The following is a 23433-nucleotide window of genomic DNA, read 5'->3' as shown; positions in this document are numbered from 1 at the left end:
CGTCCCCCATCTATGACGGTGAGTAACCTCAAGTGCAGATCACTGCCTATCAGCCCAACTTCAGTCTCTTCAAAGCTCCCCATTGCCCTTGCCACTTACAAATAGGCACTTGCCATCCACCTCTACAAGGATTAAATCAGGAGCCGCTGCAGCGGCTGACCTTCAACCACCCCTGAAAGGAGTTCAGCGGGGAGATCAGGAATGAGGCTCTCTGTGCTCTGGGAAAAAACTGGCAGAACAGGTCTTCAGATAGGTAGATATTTTCAGGAGAAGATTTTAGGAGCCCAATTCTTGCATCTCCTCTATTTAGAAAAGCGCTAAAATCATTAGCAGGGACATCTGCTCCTTTTGACTAGCAACGAGCCTCTGCCAACATGTGTGCTTGACTGCACATCCCCCCTTCACTAAAGTCATATATAACACTGCCCTTCCCCCCTGCCTCTTTGGAACAGTTTTTCAGAGCTCTCTGAGATGTTGTCTCCTGGGCTAGAGTCTTCATTTTGTCCCCAATAAAACTTAACTCCCATCTCTCACATTGTGCTTTTTCTTTTTTCTTCAGTAGACACCCTCAGGATAAAGTCCAAATTAATTGGTCCTAGTCTCAATCCCCACTGAGCTCCCCCACCCGATTCTGACCCTACAATATGGAGCTATTTGTATTTTTTCTGAATCTTCCTTGGGAAGGTGTCATAAACACGTTGTGCCCTACCCCAGCTCCAGCCTCCATCTCCTTTCTCTAACGAATCCTTGCTATCCCATTAAACTTTAGAAGAGCTAAAGCTCAGCTCTGCCCTCCAGGGTCCCACATCAGCTTAGATCTGTCCATAAAGTCCTGTGCAAATCTCAGTGACAGCCAGTAATGAACTGTATAGAAATGGGTTATGAATAGGCTCTCTCTGCCGCCCTCCATCCGACATGACTGTGGGCTCCCTGGGGCCAGAGGCCGGGTTGATCCATGTCTATTTTCTCAGTGCTGAGTGCAGTGTCCAGCATGGAGTAGGTGCCAAATCTGTTTGATCACCTGACTTTGCTTGAACATTTTTAGTATCTTAAAAAGGCATGTGTCCAGAACACTGCCTTCTCCAAAGTTCTGAATAACCAACAATTATTAAAGTCATTTGCACTCCTGCCTTCTCTGTTACCCCACTGTGAACACCTAAAGGCAGAACGCTGGACCCTTAATCTTTGTACCCCCATAATTCCAGCCACTGACCTGAACAAACAGACCCTGGGCGAGAGGGACAGTCAGGCCAGGGGACAGAGCTGCAGTTGTTCCTGCACATACAGTCTCCAGAAAAGAGAGTGGGAGTGGGAAAGACTGATCAACTTGGAAGACAATTCCAAGAGGATATTCTGAAATGGGAAATCAGAGATCTCCTGTGGGAAGCACTCACCAGTGACTTTGCATGCTACAAATTCTAGAAGATTTAAAAAACTGCATCACCTGTGTAACACTGAAGGCGAAAATAAAACAACAGTTGACTGAATTTTTAAAATCTGAGTTTAATCTAAGACAGACTAATTATGAAGCTGTAACATACCCTAGCCCACACCAAAAGGAGAACACACTCCCCGAGGAACACATGAGTTTTCACAGAAGACATCTTAAAGAATTTTAACAGAATTGCATTAAATAAATTTTCACAGAAGACATCTTAAAGAATTTTAACAGAATTGCATTAAATAAATATGACACTTGGCTTCAGTTTTGTGGAACTTTTTCATCCCTCTTGTTTTGCATTGTCCTTTCATCACACACGTCACAAACATAATCTGTGTGTCAGAATGAGACACTAATAAAAAGGAAGGACATATAATAAGCATTAGCATTAATTGAAGGGAAAATATTTAAATACAGTTTAAAGGAGTCACGAAGCTAAAAAAATCCCTGTATGCTAAAGACACAGCATCTTTACTAGCATTATACAAATTTCCAATGGAAGCATGGAGGTATTCCAGAAATGTATTATTGACTCTCTAAGGTGCAGACCTAGACTTTCAATGGACTTGTCTATTCTTATGCCGCCAAGAGAAAGACTACATCACAGGCAGTGTCATTACTGGGGACTAGTACTTTACCATTAAGTTCAAAGGTCTCCATTGTAGACAGCATGGTTTGGTCCAGAGTCGTTCTTTCTCTGGCGCTAGCTGAGAGCTCTTTCTCCTTGAGAATTTCCTCATTTTCCATTGCTAAGTTTTATAGACGGCAAAAGTCCTGGAGCCAGCAGAAATGCTCCCCACAAGAGGAACCACTCGGGGAAAGATTGTTCCCTTTTAACTACTGCTGCTACTGGTGGAGCACACAGCACTTCCCTTGGCTCTGATTTCTGAATTTGCAAAATGTTTCCTGACATGATCAGGCTTAGGTATTTCTCAAACATGGGCTATTTACATGTGGAGCTCCTGCTTAGTGCAGCTGCTTGTTAAAGGGGGTGTGGGGAGTTGGGACACAAGTCACAGGTCCTTGAACCCACCCCTTGCTCCCAGGCCCCTGAGAGCAGAGCCGATGATCCCCCACACTTTCTCCATCTGTCCAGGCCCTGCCATCATCCCAGACCCTGTTTATTGTCGTGGGACCTCTCCAACCCACCGTGAAACCTGCCTCCTCTGACCTACTTCAACCCTTAGAGCTCATCCTTGCTACTCAAAGTGTGGGCCACGGACCAGCAACGTCAATATCACTTGGGAACTTTTTATAAAGGCAGAGTCTCAGGTCCCACCCCACAAAGACTGAATTCAAATCCACAGTTTAAAAAGGTCCCCAGGTGGTGTATGTACACATTCAAGTTGGAAGCGCCTGGCTCTACCCCATACATTTTAGTGTTTAAGTATGTTTCCTCTCATAGCTTTCCTGTGTTCTCTCTGTGTGCGTGCACATGCGTGCTTGCTCTGGCCCCAGTAAGATCTGAGCTACTTAAGAGAAACCCCTTTGCTCTGCCCCCTACACCAGGCACTCCCCACCAGGGAGGTTGTATAGCACAGTAGTTAAGAGACAGACTCTAAAATCTTGAATGCCTAAGTTCCAATTCCACCTCCTGCAAGCAGCTGTGTGACCACAGGCAAGTCATGTCAGCTTTGAGCACCTCACTTTCCTTATTTGTAAAATAAGGAAGGTGGTAATGATTTTTGTGTACATTAAATGATTTAAGTGGTATAAGGTGGCCAGGATGAGTACTGACACCATGGTGCTGCTATCACTAGAGACATTGTGAACCCACTGTGTCCAGGGAGATGAAGGAAACAACCTTTGCCTTAAAGGAGCTCAGTCTAGTATGCAGGATGATAGTGGATACAACTGAATTCCAGAAAATCGCTGTTTGGTGATTGGACCACCTAGGAGGACAGAGGTGGCCCGGAGGCAGAGAAGGCAGAGAAGGCAGGGCTGGGAATGCCACAAGGAGCTTTTCCATCAGATCTGGGTTTAAAGGGATGACTTGGAAGGTCACCTGTAGAGCAGAATAAGGTGAGGGCCTTGCAAGTGGGAAAGATGGCAAGTGTAGCCTCACAGTGGCCGGATGCTTGTGGACCATGGACCACTGGACTATTTGGGACATGAGAGGTGAGGTGGCAGGAGACGAGGTTGAGCTAGGTCAAGTCGCTTTCTTTGGCCTGTGGCATGGCAGAAAGTAAAGGGGCAAGAAAGTCAGGAAAGAGCATTACTGGCAGCGCCCCACAAGGTAGGGGCCCCCATTGTGCCCACATTTCAACATTCAGGAAGTCCCCGGTTCGGGCTGAGGGCTATAGGAGCAGAAGCCAGGACAGAAAAAGTTAAAGGAGAGAATTGGCAGTGAGGAAATGAAGGCAGCTGGCAGCTCCAGTCACAAGTTTAGGGGGGGTACCCCCCAAGAGGGCAGGGGCTGTAAGGGCCTCCCCTGTGGGCAGGAAATCCCCTGACAAAGGGGTGGCTCCTCTCTCCGCCTGGTCAGCTCAGCTCCGACCAAGGGCAGTCCTCACTCATGGGGGTGCAGAAGGGACACTTTGGAAAATGCTGTGTGTTAATTACCGAGTGTAGCCTTCTTCGGAGGGAACATTTAGTGGATGTCAGGTTTCGTCATTTAGCTCTGGCTCTGGGATCAAAGAGACTTGGGACCCAAACCCAACTCTTGCATTAACTTGCTGTGTGACCTTGGGTGATTGAGTTAGCTTCTCTGAACCTCAGCACAACGTAATAGCTCGTAGAAGGATTAACACATATACATTACTCAAAACTTCCAATAACTTGTAACTTGCCTCTGATCTTGTGGTTAGAAAGTGATGACACCACAATGCAAACCCAGGACTTCCTGCCTCTACAGCTTGGTTTAAATCTAGTTTAATCTAAGGGCTATAATCCAGAAGTTCATACCAGATGAGCTTTCTGAAAACACACATGCCATTCCCCCAACCCCAGCCAGAGATTCTGGTTTTAATAAGAAGCCTCATGGTTGGTTCTAATGCACAGCCAGGCTGAGGACTGCTGTGCAGAATAGTAGAGCAGTCACAGGCAGCACGGAGACATGTGTGAGCCCTCGGGACTCCATCCTCGGAGGATCCATGCAGTTGAACAATCAGAAATTACTGATATTCACCCCTTTTGATAGTTGATAAATAAATACTTCATAGGATTGCAGGGCCAGACTAGGCACATGAGGCACTAGCGTGGGGTGCAAAAGATTCAGTAATCAAGCTACGTAATATTTGAACACAGTTTTTAAAAATCAAAATGAATGCAAAAAGCCCATCATGAAAACAAAATCAACATTTTAAATAAACCACAAAGATCCCATGCTGCATTTTGCAATGACTCTGGTCACCCGCTCACCTGGTCCCAGCCCTGCTCCTTACTCGGGGTTTCAGCATCCTCATTTGCAAAATGGGATACCAACAGTTTCCCTGTTTGTCCATAGGGTGGGTGTGAGGATCAAACGAAATAATAAAAGTCTAAGTGTAAGCAAAAGGGCTTTCAGGGGAATAACATCTTATACCAAGCCGGCACATAATGTAAAACTCCTGCATTGTCGATGCTACCCTTAAAAATACCTTAAGTCTCCCATAAAGTGCAAAACACACAATTTGGAGAATATTGCACAGTTTCTTCCTAAGTCCCACTCAGACACTTTCATCTCCAGAACACAGATCTGGCTGTTGCTTCCCTTGAGCACCAGATGAAGTGGTCGACTTGCATTTGGGGACCATGCTGTTCAAGAAATGCAGGGCTTGGCTTTCTTTTTCTTTCAGAGTGCATATAATTGCACTGGAGAATTTAAATGTATTTTCAGAGGGGTTCTGGTGTAGTTCTATGAAGGTCTGATGTTCTCCAAACTGGCTTCATTAGACAGGGGTAATGGGGCTGGAGTCCTAGGCAAGCACAACCCAACTCATGGTAGCCTCTGCAGAGCTTGACTCTCTATAAACTAGCCTAGTCGATAGGCCACCTGGCAGATCACCGAGAACTCCTGAGTAAACCCATTCCCGCTTAAAACTGGGGCAACCATGTTAACACATGATGTAAAAATCAAACCAAAGTATTCAAACCAAAGTATTCAAAACAAACAAACAAAACCTCACAGCAAACCGGCAAGCCGAGACTCTGGGATGGTCCTTGAGTCCCTGTCACACCTCACGGGCAGCTTGGCCATTTGTTCTGTCGTCTTCTTAAGCTCATCAGTGGAGACAATGGAAAGAGGACCTGGGCTGAAGAAAACGTAAAGGAGACAAATATTAAACATTTCTATCTATTGACTTTACTTTTCTTGCCAGTCGTGCATGACAGTAGTGGTCGGTGTCTCCCAGGCCTAGCCTAGCACCTACTTAATAATTTCATTAATGGTACTTCATGAAGCATCATTACTGCAGATTCATTTTAAAAATTAAAAAAAAAATCAACACCACAAATGATCATCATTAGGTGAACAGGTAAATAAATTGAGGTGTACCCATTCAATGGGATACTAACCAGTAATAAAGAAGCGGCGACATGGGTGAATCTCAAAAGCCATTATGTTGAGTGAAATAAGCTAGACCCCAAGAGAACATATTGTATGACTTCAGTCACATAAGTTTCCAGAACAAGCCACACTCATCTATAGTGTCAGAAAACGGAGCCACAGTTTCCAGGGGTGGAGGTAGGGAAGCATTGACTGCAGAGGAGCACAGGGGAAATTTATGGGTTGATGGCAGTGTTTTGTGCCTTGATGAGGGTGTTAGTTACAAAACTCATCAAATTTTACTCTTGATATATATATATATATATATATATATATATATATATATAGTATGTAAATTACACCTAAGTAGAGTTAATTAAAACAGAAATTAAAGAAAAAAGATGACAAAATTATTATTGTTGGATCTTGGCCCACCTCGCAGAAGTTTGTCCTTTGAGAGCCATTGGAGGGTGTAGATGGGGTGAAGTGTGTGTGAGGCCTCGCTGAGCCACCACACCTTCTCTCCCCTGTGTAGGGATGCTCACACACGTTTTGGGATTGCTGCATCAGGACTGCAGCCTGTGTCCTCAGAATAGAGGGAAGAAAAGGGAAGCAGACTGGTCTACGATGGGACTTTCCCACTGACCCAGCACTCCCACCCAGGGAACACCCAGCACAAAGGCCAGGGAGGCAGCTGTGCATCTCTGGGCTGATTTAAAAAACGCAAGTTCTCCTGACCAAAGATGCCACCCTCTGTCTTCCGGACACCTACAGTGTTTTCACAGGGGCCAAACATTTTATTACCCCAGTTTAAATGTATCCCTTTCTTGGAGATTATTCATACTGACGTGTAAACAAGCAATATTATTCCTTTCCCAGAGAAGGTTTTGGAAGTTGGAGGAGATGCAGGGGCAGGTGAGAGTTGGAGCCACCCTGGATTCTGGAAGCCTCTGCACAAGAAAATGTTAAGTATGCACTAAAAGAAAAAGAGTCACTCTTAGAAGTTGTACCAAGGGTCACCTGTGCTAATTATCATTGATCTGAAACAATTTTGCCTGAGCAATCCTGGACTGGGAGCAATTGGGATGGAACAGAGAAGATAGGAAATCAGTCAGAATTGCCTGGAGGTGGTTGTCAGTCATCCCCCATTCATTCAACAGATGTTCACTGAGTTTTTACTCTGTCCCAAGCTCTGCATTGGTAAGAAAACAGACTCATACCCTCTCCAATGATCTGGTTCTTCCCCTCTATTAGTCACATGCTGTCAGGGTCATACCCTACCTTGTCATTTTTACTCATAGTAAATCCTTCATAATCACTCATCCGTTCTACTTTCTGGCCACAGCACAGATCTTTACAGCTCTTCCTTCAGTATGCTATTTCTAACAGTCCTTTGCCTCTAGGACTTCTGATCTGTTATTCTGCCACTCTTCCACTGTCCATTCCCCAGTTCATGTCCTTTCTCCCATTTAAATTTATGGTCAGTCATTTTAATCACCCCCGGTACACACCCTCAACTCCCTTGCCCCTGTTTTGCTCCATTGTACTCAGTTGACAAAAAACATGGCAGAGGTTAGATCCAACCCTCTGTGCAACGGAATGTAACTGGAGTAAATGATGTGATCATGGTGGTGGTCTCATTTTAATCTTGTGACATAAACTGCAAATGAACCTTAATCAAGACTATAGTTCTTTATTCAAGTAACTCTCCCAAACAACTCTTTCATCTTCACTTCATCTCCTGTCTTCACTCTCAGCTGATGACCTTGCCCTCCTCTTAACAAAATTCAAGCAACCAGAAATGGAAAACCAGACTCCCACCACTGCCGGCATCTCTACCAAGATGCCATCTTCCTGCCTTCTTATGACTTAGATGAACTGTCCAAGCTCCTGTCAAGAAGCACTCTCTCAACCTGTGCACTAAATCCCATCACCTCTCACCTACTTTCAGGTATTTTCCCAGCAGCAGTCCTTCCTTCTCTCTCCTCTACAACATCAATGATACAGTCTCCATTGGATTGTTCCCAACTGCTGAACATACATACTATTAGTTTTCCATCCTGAAACATTTACTCTTGGTCCACTTCATGCAACCTACTACCTAAATTTTTGCTCTCCTTTGTGGAAAACTTCCTCAAAATTGTTGTTGATACCCATTGTCAGAAATTCCTCTCCTTCCATGCTTTTAAAATCCACTCCAATGGAACTTTTATCCCCATCGCTTAACCAAAACTGCTCTCATTAAATCACTAATGGATTCTACATGGTGCCCTCCTATGGTCAAATTTTAGTCCTCCTTTTTTTTTATCAGAAGTGCATCATAGGGTTCCTCACTCTCTCCTCCTTGAAATAATCTTTTATGTTGTCTTTTAACACATTATTGACCGGCAGATTTTTGCAGAAACTAGTGCCTGTGGCCAGAGATTTGTTATGTAAGTGAATAGTGAAATGTCTCTAGTCAGTAAAGTTTGGGTAACAAAAGACATATTAAGACGTCTCTGGTCAATAAGTTGTTAGGACATAGCACTTTCTTGATAGTTTTCCTACCTCACTGGTCACTCTTGGTTAATTTTGCTCATTTGTTCTCTTTCTCCACCTATTTATGTTAGGGTGCCCCAGGATTTGATTCTTTGTCATCTTTTCCATTTATACTCACTTCTTTGGTGAAGTTATCTGGTCTCATGTTTAAATTCCACCTATGTGTCATTATTCACAAATTTATATTTCTAGATCAGACTTCACTCTTGAATTTCAGATGCCTATATCTACATACATGTTACATAGACATCTCAAGCTCTATGTGCTCCAGATTTTGCTCCATCTTAGTTGATGGCAAATTTATCACTCCAGTTGTTTTGATCAAAAAACCTGACACTGGGCTTCCCTGGTGGCTCAGTGGTTGAGAGTCCGCCTGCCGATGCAGGGGACACGGGTTCGTGCCCCGGTCTGGGAAGATCCCACATGCTGCGGAGTGGCTGGGACCGTGAGCCATGGCCTCTGAGCCTGCACGTCCGGAGCCTGTGCTCCGCAACGGGAGAGGCCACAACAGTGAGAGGCCCGCGTACCACAAAAAACAAAACAAAACAAAACAAAAAACCTGACACTAACCTTGACTCCTTTCTCTCTCTCACACTCTTTCTCTCTCCACATTCAATCCATTAAGAAATCCTTTGGCTTTACCTCCAAAATAGATCCAGAATTCGAAACTTCTCATCATCTCCCCACTACCACTCTGGTGCAAGTCACCACAATCTCTCTCCTGAATTACTTCACTAACTTTGTTTTTTGTGAAGAAACAAGATATTAATATAATATTCAAACTTAGTATTCTTTTCTTTCCAATTTTATTGAGATATAATCGATATACAGCACTGCATAAGTCTAAGGTGTCCAGCATAATGATTTGACTTACATACATCATGAAAAGATCATCACAATAAATTTAGGGAACAACCATCATCTCCTATAGATACAAAATTAAAGAAATAGAAAATAATTTTTCCCTTGTGATGAGAACCCTTAGGATTTACTCTCTTAACAACTTTCGTACATAAGGTTCTGCAGCGTTAATAATATTTATCATGCTTTGCATTTCATCCCTACTTCAATAATTTTCTAGCTGGTGTCCATACTACCATATGGTCCACATTCAATATAGCAGCTAGAGTTATCCTTTTAAAACATAAGTCAGGGCTTCCCTGGTGGCACAGTGGTTGAGAGTCCGCCTGCCAATACAGGGGACGCAGGTTTATGCCCCGATCCAGGAGGATCCCATGTGCAGCGGAGCGGCTGGGCCCGTGAGCCATGGCCACTGGGCTTGTGCATCAGAGCCTGTGCTCCGTGGCGGGAGAGGCCACAGCAGTGAGAGGCCCGCGTACTGCAAAAAAATAAAAATAAAAAAGTAGAAAATAAGTCAGGCATGATGTCAGGGAAGATGATGGAGCAGAAACTAGCAGGAATCTATCTCTCAGCTGAACAACAATTATACTGACAGAAACTGTGTGAAGTGACTATGTTGTAACTCTGAAATTTATTTGAATATTTGCGGCTTCAATGAAACAGCTTGGCTGATAAATTGCAGTTCATTTCTACTGATTTTAGCCATCAGCATGGTGACAGCTAACCATCTCCTACCTGCCCCTCACTCCATGGCAGGCATTTGTAGGGACAGCAACACACATTTCTGGCATGACTTGACAGGGCCAGAGTGTGCAATAAGGACCTTGTCCTCCAAATATTGGGGTTCTGTGTTCTGACTACAGATTGCTCCTTCAGATTACTAATGGGAAGGCATGAAGGCTGTATGCCCTTGTTTCAACCCTCACCTGCTGAATCAGCTTTGAGGAGATTTACAGGAGCAGTACCTGCTGTTTTGGGCATTCAAAAACAACCCTATATATGGAGGAATTTAGAAAGCAAGTCCAGGGAAGGAGGCAGATTCAAAAGAGAGCTGAGAAAACCTTAGGTTTTCACTGTAGGCTGATTCCCAGCACAGAGGCACCCTAGAACAATTTTTGAAAAATTAAAACAACAACAAATTTTTTTAAATTAAAAAAAGCCAGCAATCCAGAGGAAGATGCTAATTTACAGATTTACCACATTATAAGATTCAAATGTCCCAGCTTTCAACCAAAAAAAATCACAAGGTGTACAAAGAAATAGGAAAGTATGGCCCATTCAAAGGAACAAAATAAATGGACAGAAACATACTTGAGGAAGCCCAGATATCAGATTGACTATACAAAAACTTTAAAGCAATTCTCTTACAGATGCTCAAAGAGGTAAAGGAACACATGGACAAAGACAGAAAAGCAATGCATGGACAAAATGAGAATATCAACAAAGGGGTAGAAAATATAAAGATGGACCAAAAAGAAATTCTGGAGCTGAAAGGTACAATAAGTGAAATGAAAGGTACACTAGAGGGTTTCAAAAACGTATTTGAGCAAGCACAAGAAAGAATCAGAAAACTTGAAGATATGATCATTGAGATTACTGAGTCTAAACAGAAAAAAAAAAGAATGAAGAAAAATAAACAGAGTTTAAGGGATCTGTGGGGCACCATCAAGCTGACCAACATACACATTGTGGGAAGAAGGAAAAGAGAAATGGCAGAAAGAATATATGAAGAAATAATGGCTGGAAGCTTTCCAAATGTGCTGAAATATATTAATACCCACAAATCCAAAAAGCTCAACAAACATGTAGGATAAACTCAAAGAGACCCATAGTGATACACATTATAGTCACATTGTCAAAAGATGAAAAGAATCTTGAAAGCAGCAAGACAGAAGTGACTTCAAGGAATCCTCAATAAGGATCTCTGTGAGACAGCACACAACACTACAGCAGCAGAGTTTTTGTATGCTGTTGAAATTAAATTGGGATAGATTCTAATTAGAATGTTATAAGTTTAGGATGTTGAATGTAATGGTAACCTAAAAGAAAATAGAATTTATGCATAAGAAAATGACAATAGAAATCAAAATGTTTCACTATAAAAAATCAACTAAACACAAAGAAGGCAGTAATGGAGGAAATGAGGGGAAAAAGCTGTAGTTTATGTAGAAAACAAATGGCAAAATGGCAGAAATAAATGCCTCCTTTCAGTAATTATTTTAAATGTAAATGGATTAAACTCTCCAATAAAAAGGCAGAGTTTGGAAGAATGGATTAAAAAAATATAATTCAACTATATGTTGTCTACAAGAGACTCATTTTATTTTATTTTTTAATTTATTTTTTGTCCTTGAGATGTTTTATTTCATGAATTTTTATGCCCTATGCCCAAATAATTTTTTGATTGGAGTATAGTTGTTTTACAATGTTGTCTTAGTGCCTGCTGTGCAGCAAAGTGAATCAGTCATACATATAAGTATATCTACTCTTTTTAAGATTTCCTTCCCATTAAGATCACCACAGAGCATTGAGTAGAGTTCCCTGTGCTATACAGTAGGTTCTCATTAGTTATCTATTTTATCCATAGTAATGTATATATGTCAATCCCAATCTCCCAATTCATCCCACCCCGCCTTCTCCCTTGGTAACCGTAAGTTTGTTCTCTACATCTGTGACTCTATTTCTGCTTTGCAAATACATTCATCTCTACCATTTTGCTAGATTCCACATATAAGCGATATTATATGATATTTGTTTTTCTCTTTCTGACTTACTTCACTCTGTATGACAGTCTCTAGGTTTGTCCATATCTCTGCAAATGGCACTATTTCATTCCTTTTTATGGCTAACTAATATTCCATTGTATATATGTACCACATCTTCTTTATCCATTCCTCTGTCAATGGGCATTTAGGTTGCTTCCATATCCCGGCTATTGTAAGAGTGCTGCAATGAATATTGGGGTGCATGCATCCTTTCAAATTATGGTTTTCTCTGGATATATGCCTAGGAGTGGGATTGCTGTGTCATATGGTAGTGTTATTTTTAATTTTTTTTTTTTTTTTTTTGCGGTAAACGGGCCTCTCACTGTTGTGGCCTCTCGTGTTGCAGAGCACAGACTCCAGACACGCAGGCTCAGCAGCCATGGTTCACAGGCCCAGCCGCTCCACGGCATGTGGGATCTTCCCAGACCAGGGCACGAACCTGTGTCCCCTGCATCGTCAGGGAGACTCTCAACCACTGTGCCACCAGGGAAGCCCTTTAATTTTTGAAGCAACCTCCATACTGTTCTCCATAGTGGCTGTACCAAATTAGATTAGCACCAACAGTGTAGGAGGGTTCCTTTTCTCCAAACCCTCTCCAGCATTTATTGTTTGTGTCAATAGATTTTTTGATGATGGCCATTCTGACCAGTGTGAGGTACAAATCAAAACCCCATTGTAGTTTTGATTTGCATTTCTCTAATCATTAGTGATGTTGGGCACCTTTCATGTGTTTATTGGCCATCTGTATGTCTTCTTCAGAGAAATGTCTATTTAGGTCTTCTGCCAATTTTTTGATTGGCTTTTTTTTTGATATTGAGCTGCATGCACTGTTTGTATATTTTGGAGATTAATTCTTTGTCAGTTGCTTGGACTGCAAATATTTTCTCCCATTCTGGGGGTTGTCTTTTCATTTTGTTTATGGTTTCCTTTGCTGTGCAAAAGATTTTAAGTTTAATTAGGCCCCATTTGTTTATCTTTGTTTTTATTTTCTTTACTCTAGGTTGTGGATTGAAAAAAATCCTGCTGCGATTTATGTCAAAGAGTGTTCTGCCTATGTTTTCCTCTAAGAGTTTTATGGTGTCCGGTCTTACATTTAGGTCTTTAATCCATTTTGAGTTTATTTTTGTGTATGGTGTTAGGGAGTGTTCTAATTTCATTCTTTTACATGTAGTTGTCCAGTTTTCCCAGCACCACTTATTGAAGACACTGTCTTTTCTCCATTATATATTCTTGCCTCCTTTATCATAGCTTAGGTGGTCATAGGTGCATGGGTTTATCTCTGGATTTTCTCTAAGGATTGCATTGAATCTTTAGATTGCTTTCTGTGGTACAGTCATTTTCACAATATTAATTCTTCCAATCCAAGAATATGGTATATCTCTCCAACTGTTTGTGTCATCTTTGATTTCTTTCATCAGTATCTTATTGTTTTCTGAGTATAGGTGCTTTGGCCTCCTTAGGTAGGTTTATTCCTAGGTATTTTATTCTTTTTGATACAGTGGTAAATGGGATTGTTTCCTTAATCTCTCTTTCTGATATTTCATTGTTAGTGTATAGGAATGTGAGAGATTTCTGTGTATTAATTTTGTATCCTGCAACTTTACCAAATTCATTCATGAGCTCTAGTAGTTTTCTGGTAGCATCTTTAGGATTTTCTACGTATAGTATCATGTCGTCTGCAAACAGTGACAGTTTTACTTCTTCTTTTCCAATTTGGATTCCTTTTCTTTCTTTTTCTTCTCTGATAGCCATGGCTAGGACTTCCCAAACTACGTTGAATAAAAGTGGCGAGAGTGGACATCCTTGTCTTGTTCCTGATCTTAGTAGAAATGCTTTCAGCTTTTCACCTTTGAGTATGATGTTAGCTGTAGGTTTGTCATATATGGCTTTTATTAGGTTGAGATAGGTTCCCTCTAACTCCACTTTCTGGAGAGTTTTCTTTTTCTTGATCATAAATGGTGCTGAATTTGTCAAAAGCTTTTTCTGCATCTATTGAGATGATCATATGGCTTTTTTCTTCAATTTGTTAATGTGGTGTATCACGTTGATTTATTTTCATATGTTGAAGAATCCTTGCATCCCTGGGATATATCTCACTTCATCAGGGTGTATGATCCTTTTAATGTGTTGTTGGATTCAGTTTGTTAGTATTTTGTTGAGGATTTTTGCATCAATGTTCATCAGTGATATTGGCCTGTAATTTTCTTTTTTGTGTGTTATCTTTGCCAGGTTTTGGTATCAGGGTGATGGTGACTTTGTAGAATGAGTTTGGGAGTGTTCTTTCCTCTGCAATTCTTTGGAAGAGTTTCAGAAGAGTAGGTGTTAACTCTTCTCTAAATGTTTGAAAGAATTTGCCTGTGAAGCCATCTGGTCCTGGGCTTTTGTTTGTTGGAAGATCTTTAATCACAGTTTCAATTTCAATACTTGTGATTGGTCTGTTCATATTTTCTATTTCTTCCTGATTCAGTCTTGGAAGGTTGTATCTTTCTAAGAATTTATCCATTTCTTCTAGGTTCTCCATTTTTTTGGTGTATAGTTGCTTGTTGTAATCACTAATGATCCTTTGTATTTCTGTGGTATCCATTGTAAGTACTCTTTGTTCATTTCTAACTTTATTGATTTGAATCCTCTCCCATTTTTTTCTTGATGATCCTGGATAAATCTTTATCAATTTTGTTTATCTTCTCAAAGAACCAGTTTTTAGTATCTTCGATCTTTGTTATTGTTTTCTTCAGCTCTATTTCATTTATTTCTTCTCTGATCTTTATGATTTCTTTCCTTCTACTAACTTTGGGTTTCATTTGTTCTTCTTTCTCTAGTTGCTTTAGGTGTAAGGATAGTTTGTTTATTTGAGATTTTTCTTGTTTCTTGAGGTAGGATTGTATTGCTATAAACTTCCCTCTTAGAACTGCTTTTGCTGTGTCCCATAGGTTTTCATTTGTCTCTAGGTATTTTTTGATTTACCCTTTGATTTCTTCAGTGATCCATTGATTATTTAGTAACATATTGTTTATCCTCCATGTGTTTGTATTTTTCACCTTTTATTTTTTTCTGTAATTGATTTCTAATCTCAGAGCATTGTGGTCAGAAAGATGCTTGATATGATTTCAATTTTCTTAAATTTACTGAGCCTTGATTTGTGACCAAATATGTGATCTATCCTGGAGAATATTCCATGTGCATATGAGAAGAACGTGTATTCTGCTGCTTTTGGATGGAATGTCTTATAAACATCAATTAAGTCTATCTGTTCTAATGTGTCATTTAAGGCTTGTGTTTCCTTATTCATTTTCTGTCTGGATGATCTACATTGATGTAAGTGGGGTGTTCAAGTTCCCACTATTATTCTGTTATTATCGATTTCCCCTTTTATGGCTGTTAACATTTGCCTTATATATTGAGGGGCACCTATGTTGGGTGCATATATATTTACAATTATTATGTCTTATTCTTGGATTGATCCCTTGATCATTATGTAGTGTCCTTCCTTGTCTCTTGTAACAGTCTTTACTTTAAAGTCTATTTTGTCTCATATGAGTATTGCTACTCCAGCATTCTTTTGATTTCCATTTGCCTGGAATATCTTTTTCCATCCCCTAACTTTCAGTCTGTATGTGTCCCTAGGTCTGAAGTGGGTCTCTTGCAGACAGCATATATATGGGTCTTGTTTTTGTATCCATTCAGTGAGCCTGTGTCTTTTGGTTGGAACATTTAATCCATTTACATTTAAGGTAATTATCGATAGGTATGTTCCTATTGCCATTTTCTTAGTTGTTTGGGGTTTGTTTTTATAGGTCTTTTTCTTCTCTTGTGTTTCCTGCCCAGAAAAGTTCCTTTAGCATTTGTTGTAAAGCTGGTTTGGTGCTGCTGAATTCTGTTAGCTTTTGCTTGTCTGTAAAGCTTTTGATTTCTCTGTTGAATCTGAATGAGATCCTTGTTGGGTAGAGTAATCATGGCTGTAAGTTTTTCCCTTTCATCACTGTAAATATATTATGCCACTCCCTTCTGACCTCCAGAGTTTCTGCTGAAAAGTCAGCTAATCCCCTTATGGGGATTCCCTTGTATGTTGTTTGTTGCTTTCCCCTTGCTGCTTTTAATATTTTTTCTTTGTATTTAATTTTTGTTAGATTGATTAATAAATGTCTCAACGTGTTTCTCCTTGGGTTTATCCTGTATGGGACTCTCTGCTCTTCCCAGACTTGGGTGACCATTCCCTTTCCCATGTTAAGGAAGTTTTAGCCTATAATCTCTTCAAATATTTTCTCAGATGCTTTCTCTTTGTCTTCTTCTTCTGGGACCCCTGTAATTCAAGTGTTGGTGCATTTAATGTTGTCCCAGAGGTCTCTAAGACTGTCCTCATTTCTCGTCATCCTTTTTTCTTTATTCTCTTCCATGGCAGTTATTTCCACCATTCTATCTTCCAGGCTCCCTTATCCATTCTTCTGCTTCGTTTATTCTGGTATTGATTCCTTCTAGTGTATTTTTCATTCCAGTTATTGTGTTGTTCATCACTGTTTTTTCTTTAGTTCTTCTAGTTCCTTGTTAAACATTTCTTGTATCTTCTCCATCTGTGACTCCATTCTATTTCCAAGATCTTGGATCATCTTTACTATCATTACTCTGAGTTCTTTTTCAGTTAGATTGTCTATTTCCTCTTTATTTATTTGGTCTTGTGTGTTCTTACCTTGCTCCTACATCTGCAACATATTTCTCTGTTGTCTCATTTTGTCTAACTTACTGTGTTTCTGGTCTCCTTTCCACAGGCTGCAGTTCCTCTTGCTTCTGGTGTCTGTCCCCTGATGGGTGAGGTTGGTCCAGGGGCTTAATAGGCTTCCTGTTGGGAGGGACTGGTGCCTGCGCTCTGGGGGGTGGAGCTGAGTCTTGTCCCTCTGATGGGCAGGGCCACATCAGGGGGTGTGTTTTGTGGTGTCTGTGAGCTTAGTATGACTACAGACAGCCTGTCTCCTGATGGGTGGGGCTGTGTTTCTTTCTTGTTTGACCTTAGGCATCCAACACTGGACCTCCCAGGCAATTGGGTGGAGCCAAGTCTTGATGTTGAGATGGGGACCTCCAAGAGAGCTCATGCTAATTGATATTCCCTGGGGCTGAGAATTCTCTGGCAGCAGTGCTTCCACCACAGGTGCTCAGGCTTCACCCCAGGCCAGGGAACTAAGACCTCGCAAACCATGCAGCATGGCAAAAAAAGAAAAATAAAACAAACAAACAAAACCCAGGACAAATAATAAAAACAAAAACAAATGAAAACAAACAGAAAAACAAACAGCAAATAAAAACCAAAGATAACAACAAAACAAACAATAAAAGAGAGACTCATTTTAGATCAAAAGACAAAAACAGACTGAAAGTGAAAGGATGGCAAAACTTATTCCCTATAAATGGTAATCAGAAGAGAAGTGAAGTGAGTATACTAATATCGACAAAATAGACTTTAAATCTAAAAAAGATTACAAGGGACAGAGAAGGATATTATATATTAATAAAATGTTCAATACAACAAGAATATATATAATATACACTTGCAGACATAATAACAGACCCTCAAAATATATGAAGCAAAAATGGACAGAATTGAAGGGAGAAATAGATCATCCAACAATAATAGTCAGAGACTTCAAAACTCCGCTTTCAGCAATGATGGAATGACCAGATAGAAGGAAGATAAGTAAGGAAATAGAGGACTTGGACAACACAGTATATCAATTAGACCAAAAAGACATATGTAGGGACGTCCCTGGTGGCCCAGTGGTAGAGAATCCACCTTCCAATGCAGGGAAAGTGGGTTGGATCCCTGGGAAGGGAACTAAGATCCCCCACGCCGTGGGACAACTAAGCCCATGTACCACAACTAATGAGCTTGTGCACCTCAACTAGAGCCCATGTGCCACAAACTAAAGAGCCCATGCACTCTGGAACCCACGTGTCACAACTACAGTGCCCATGCACACTGGAGCCTGCATGCCACAACTAGAGAAGAGAAAACCTGCATGCCACAGCTAGAGAGAAGCTTATGCACCACAATGAAGAGTCCACACTGCAGTGAAAGATTCCATATGCCTCAACGAAGATCCCATGTGCCGCAACTAAGACCCAACTCAGCCAAAAAGAAATAAAATAAATAAATAAATAAAATAAAATAAATAAATAAAATAAATAAACTAAGACCCAACTCATCCAAAAAGAAATAAATAAATTAATTAATAATAAATAAATCTTAAAAAAAAAAGACATATGTAGAAACTCTATCCAATAGCAGTGGGACACACATTCTTCCCAAGTACACATGGACATGTTCTAGAATGCATGGATGTTCAGCCACAAACAAGTCCCAACATATTTTAAAAGATAGATATCATACAAAGTATCTTTTCCAACCCCAATGAGATGAAGTTAGAAATCAGTAACAGAAAGAATACCAGAAAATTCACAAATATGTGGAAATTAAACAACATATTTTTAAGCAACCAATGGGTCAAAGAAGAAATCACAAGGGAAATTATAAAATACCTAGAGATAAATGTAAACAAAAATATAACATACCAAAACTTACATATACTTATAAATGTTAAAATAAATATTTTGTTATATATATTTTACCACAATAAAAAAAGTAACTCAGATTGGCCAGAATAGCCTAATCACCTCTCTTGCTGTGTAACAGGCCCTACACACAATAAATCTGGAGGATGGGAGCCTATCTTCCCCTTTTTTCACCCTCAAGTCTTGTCCTTGCCCCACAGTCCCCAGGAAGACTAGGTTCAGAAGGACATTGCCTTTGGGTAGAAGCAGGGTTCATTTACTAGCTGGTCAGTGTCATATGACTTCCTGGGAGACCCAAGGAATGAGTGGAGTGATCTGAACCTAAAAAGTCATGGGGAAGTGGGAGCCTGTGAAAGAATACCCAGGGATGGAACATTTGCTTAGGTTTCTTTTCTCCTTCTGACTCATATTTCTGGACACCCCTGGCAGCAAACATCTGGCACTGGGAGGGCTGAATGGCCATGTGACCTGTAAATACTGGGTGAAGAGGCATTCACTTGCAATCTCAGAGAGCATCTGGAGAGCTTTGGGAAGAAAGGAAGCAGTGAGTTGTTGTTTGAGGTGACTAACAGATGAGTAGACAGATGGTACATGACTGCTGCCTCACTATGAATGGCTAGCTTCACATAACTAAATAGAATTCTGTTTCACTTTGACTCCACATTAGCTGAAGCAGGGGCAGGGTAACGTATACAGGCTGAAGTCAGGAGGGGTGAAATCAGTGCTCATTTGACTATTCCCCTGGAGCTCAGCTCAGATGCAAGTGGAGAAGAGATGAGTTCTCAGGTCCCTCCAGCCACTCAGAACTACTGAAGCTGTGCCAGGTACTTGCTCAGGATTGCTAGAGCAGACAAGTATGGGTGTGGGAGCCGTCCACACCAATTTTCCCTTTCTGGAGCCCCCCTACTTCTTTCATCAGTATTACCTTTTGTCTATTGTCATTCAGTCCAATGTGATCAAGGGACCTGCAGTAACTCTGCCAAGGTGTAGGCAAGAAAACAAAGGGAGGCCAATAGCATGATTCCCTTCTGGTATTTAAATCACAGCTGGAGAGACATTAGCTTAAAAATAGTTGGGGTTTTACTTCTTCCTAGCAGTGTTGTCTTGAGCAGGCCATTCCTGCTACTTGACCTTAGCCCTGCCCTGCTACCTACCATTTCAAACTGCCTCAGTTTCTCTCTTTTCTAAGTCCAGTTCTTTCAGTCAAGGCTGGAAGTCCCTGACAGTCTTCCAATAAATTTCTTCTTGCTAAGGTGGCTAGATTTGATATAGATTTTTATTGGGTATAGCTAAAGAACCCAGGTTCCCTTAGATTTTCACAAAGGGCATCCAGGGCCTTCTTCTGACCCTCTTTCTGCTCACCTCTCAGGTCTATGTGCCCCGTGTTTCTGGATTCCCAGTGCTTTGGGTCTGGTACCCCCTTCAAAGGCCTTAGCCTCATAGGACCCAACCAGCCTGAACTCAAACTGGAGGAGGGGGGAAGCTCATAGTTTTCAGAACTAATATGGTTGATTCACTCCCCAGTAACCCAATTCAAATCCAATAATTATCGATACTTTTTTGACAGTTCTCAATTTTACCTATTTCTGAAAGGAACAATTTTTTCAATAGTACAATAGCAACAAAAAAATTTTTAAACAAAAACAATGACAACCCAGAAAAAACATCAGATGGTATTGAGTAGAGTGTCCCTTTCAAATAGCCCCTAGGAAATGACTCAGGGGTGGCCCCTCCCTCTTGTAAATCATGACTTGCTATCAAGTCAAGAATGCTCCAAAGATTCTGGATGAGACATTTTTCCATTTGCTTAGTTAAGACTGCCTGCATTTGAGCTCTTTTCAGTGACTGGGGTCTTTTCCACCTTTGGAGGGTCAAGGGGTGGCAGAAATCATGTTCTACTAAAAGAGGCTGATGAGTCTAGTTACTTGAATTCCCAGCCTCACTGGCAGCCAAGCATGGGTATGTGGCCAAACAGGCACACCCTCCATGTTCCTTTAAAGGAGAAGCTGGGATTACTGCACACCAGAGAAGGGACAGTAGCTGCAGCAACGCCAAGGGTTTCATCTCAGCCCTCCCTGACAGCATAGGCAGCAGGAGAATGGTAACAGCAAATGGATCCTCACAGGATGGGTTCTGCAGCATGATTTTGGCTTGTATCCCTGACCCTGACCTTCTCCTAGGCCTGGTTCTGCAGTCTTATCAGCAATTCTATGAGCTCCCAGTAGTTCTCCAGTAATTTCCTTCTCAGCTTAAATCAGATTTCCATTTCTGTTGCTTGCAATGAATATTGCGGACTGTTGCAGAGATGTAATCAGCAATCCAGAACTTCAGGAGGCCCTAGTGTTTAGACTTTTGGAAAATAATAAGGTCAAGTTCCTTATTTGCTTGGCAAATAAGGGCCTCTATAATTGTGCCAGTGTCTACCTCCTAGACTCTTGCTGCCCTCTCCTCCATTTACCCATGTTTCTCTGGTCGTCCTGAATTACTACAGTTTACCAAGGCTGTTTGTTTAGCTTGAAGAGACTTCCCCACTCCTAAATCTCATCTGACAAATGACCATCACTCAACTAAGGGCACCTGGTCTATGAAGCCCATTGAGTAGGACTGACCCTTACCCTTCCTACCCACCTTTTCAATGTACATTCTGCAGAGATTTGTGGATAGTATAAATAACTCCAGTAGTTGTGCTTATTGGTCTCCTCCCTAAGCTGTGAGCTCCCCAAGAGCAGGAACCACACATTCCCAGTGCTTTAACCCCAGTTCACCTCAGAGTGAAGAAATGAAAAAATGATTGGGAAACACCGAGATGCTGAGAAGGGGCTCCCACACAGCTTGTGAGCAGCACCCAGAATTGTGTGTCTCCCCTGTGATATGTGGAAGGAGGCAGGAGGAAAGGGCAGGTCAGAGGCCCTTTTATTCTCTTATTAACTTGTTAGATTGGATCAAAAGAATGGTGATCCAGAAAGGCTTTGTGGGGACCTGTTGTTTGTTTTTATCCAGCACAAATTATTGTCTTGCGAAAACTCTAAGGAATTTTATGGCCAATTCCATCTGAGATTCATTCTTCAGGGTCCTTAACCTTAGTCCCAGGATATTAACAGTGGCTACTGATGCTGGACATTCAACTTCCCAAAAACTGGACACTTTAACAGAGAACCTAGACCGTCAACCGACAACATTTCTGCAGAGGTGAGAGACTGGGGGCCGAAGGTCTTTGCTGAGGCTGTACTTCCTCACTTCTCTGCCCTTGCTGGGAAATTGAATGTACACGTGAAGGCATTTATAGTCATCTGAAGCCAAACTCTGCCCCTCCCTCCTTTTAAACTATTTTTGAGTAGGAAGATGTGAAATAAACAATACAACTTTGCTTCCATCATCTGGTCTGACCCTGTGCTTTTCATTAGATGAGGCTGAACTCTTGGGGCTCATGATTCTAAAGTCTGTCCTGAGTATGGTAAAACCATGTAAAACATACATGCAAGGAGCTGTATTATTAGTCAACAAAATTCCCAGGCTATTACTGTCTCCCTTGTGTCATTTCTGATCACAGAAAGGAGTTATCTAACAATGATTGTGCAAACTGGATATGAATAAGAAAGGAAGTGAAGTGCTGATGCAGAGTTTTTAAAGGCTGGGTGGAGGGAGCTGAAGTAATTGCATTTTCCTAGACTCACTTTCAAAGTGGTCAATTTTATAGAATCACTTGCCCAGGAAAGGGAAGTGAGTGTTTACATTTTAGGACCTACTCTGAGCCTGGCACAGTTAGACATTTACACAGGTTCTTTCTTCACAACGATCCTCTTTAAATGTAAATGTCAGTGTTTCTTTTTCACAGATGAAGAAGCTGAGGTCTGGGGTCATTAAAATACACATGCCAAAGGTCACATAGCCAGGTCCATCTGACTACAGAGCCCAGATGTGTCCACTGCATGAACACTGAATGTCACTGGACCTGAAGGGGGCCAGAGTTATTTAGATGGTGTAGGTATGAGGGGATTTTTATCTCAGGCAATAAAGCTGACACTATCCACTGTAAGAAATATAAAAAAACTAGAAACTGGTGAGCCCATAGGAAAATCATGAAATATGTAACATATGCTTTTGATGCCCTTTGCCCTGCTTGACATTCTCTTCTGAAAGAGGCTGTGCATTCAGCATTTCCACAGCCAGAATTTATTCTAAAGAGATACTCACAGAAGGCACTGTGATGCAAAGATGTTGCAGCACTGTTTGTCACAGCAAAAATCTGGAAGTAGTTGAATGGCCTTCAGTAGGGGGTACCATCAATAAACTGTGGAATAGTACACAGTTGTTAACAAAAGAAAGATAGATCTGATCATGTTAATTAGGAAAGAATTGCAAGAGTCATTAAGGAGGAAAAAGAGGGGCAGAACAAATGAATAGTACAGTACCAGTGATACAAATTTAAAAGTATATGCATATATTCAGTATATGATAGGTTATTTATAAAATTTCTTACAAGTAAAATTGTATGCAAAGACATTTTAACAGTGGCTGTCTTTGATATAAGAGACTGGGAGTGGGAGGGATATAATTTTTAAATCATTTTTAATCACCATTTCATAATAAGAATTGTTAAGCTTTATTTCATGTTTTATGTCATGCCTTGCACTATCCCAAGTGTTTTATGTATTTGAATGTATTTAATCCACATGATAACCCTAGGGGATTGATACCATTTTTAGCTCTCTTGTGCAGATGAGGAAATCTGGCTCAGGGAATTTATGTAACTTGCTCAAAGCCTCATAGCTATTAACTGAAAGAGTAGGGGTTTGAGTTCAGGC

The 23433-nt window shown here is 41.1% G+C and overlaps 1 protein-coding gene across 2 annotated transcripts in view; it reads right to left on the bottom strand.

Moving 5' to 3' along the window:
* MARCO (macrophage receptor with collagenous structure) overlaps window positions 1-2210 on the bottom strand; it is a 34827-nt gene extending 32617 nt beyond the window's left edge. For both annotated transcript variants that reach the window (XM_067739906.1, XM_067739907.1), the window contains exon 1: window positions 2080-2210. In XM_067739906.1, coding sequence (XP_067596007.1) covers window positions 2080-2188 — 109 coding nt within the window. In that variant the 5' untranslated portion in view covers window positions 2189-2210. The remainder of the gene's footprint in view (window positions 1-2079) is intronic.
* Between the last annotated feature and the right edge of the window lie 21223 nt (window positions 2211-23433).

Source organism: Pseudorca crassidens, chromosome 6 (assembly GCF_039906515.1).
Source record: "Pseudorca crassidens isolate mPseCra1 chromosome 6, mPseCra1.hap1, whole genome shotgun sequence".
Lineage (NCBI taxonomy): Eukaryota > Metazoa > Chordata > Mammalia > Artiodactyla > Delphinidae > Pseudorca > Pseudorca crassidens.
Note: the sequence above shows the minus strand (reverse complement) of the source record. Positions and strands in the feature narration are given on the sequence as shown.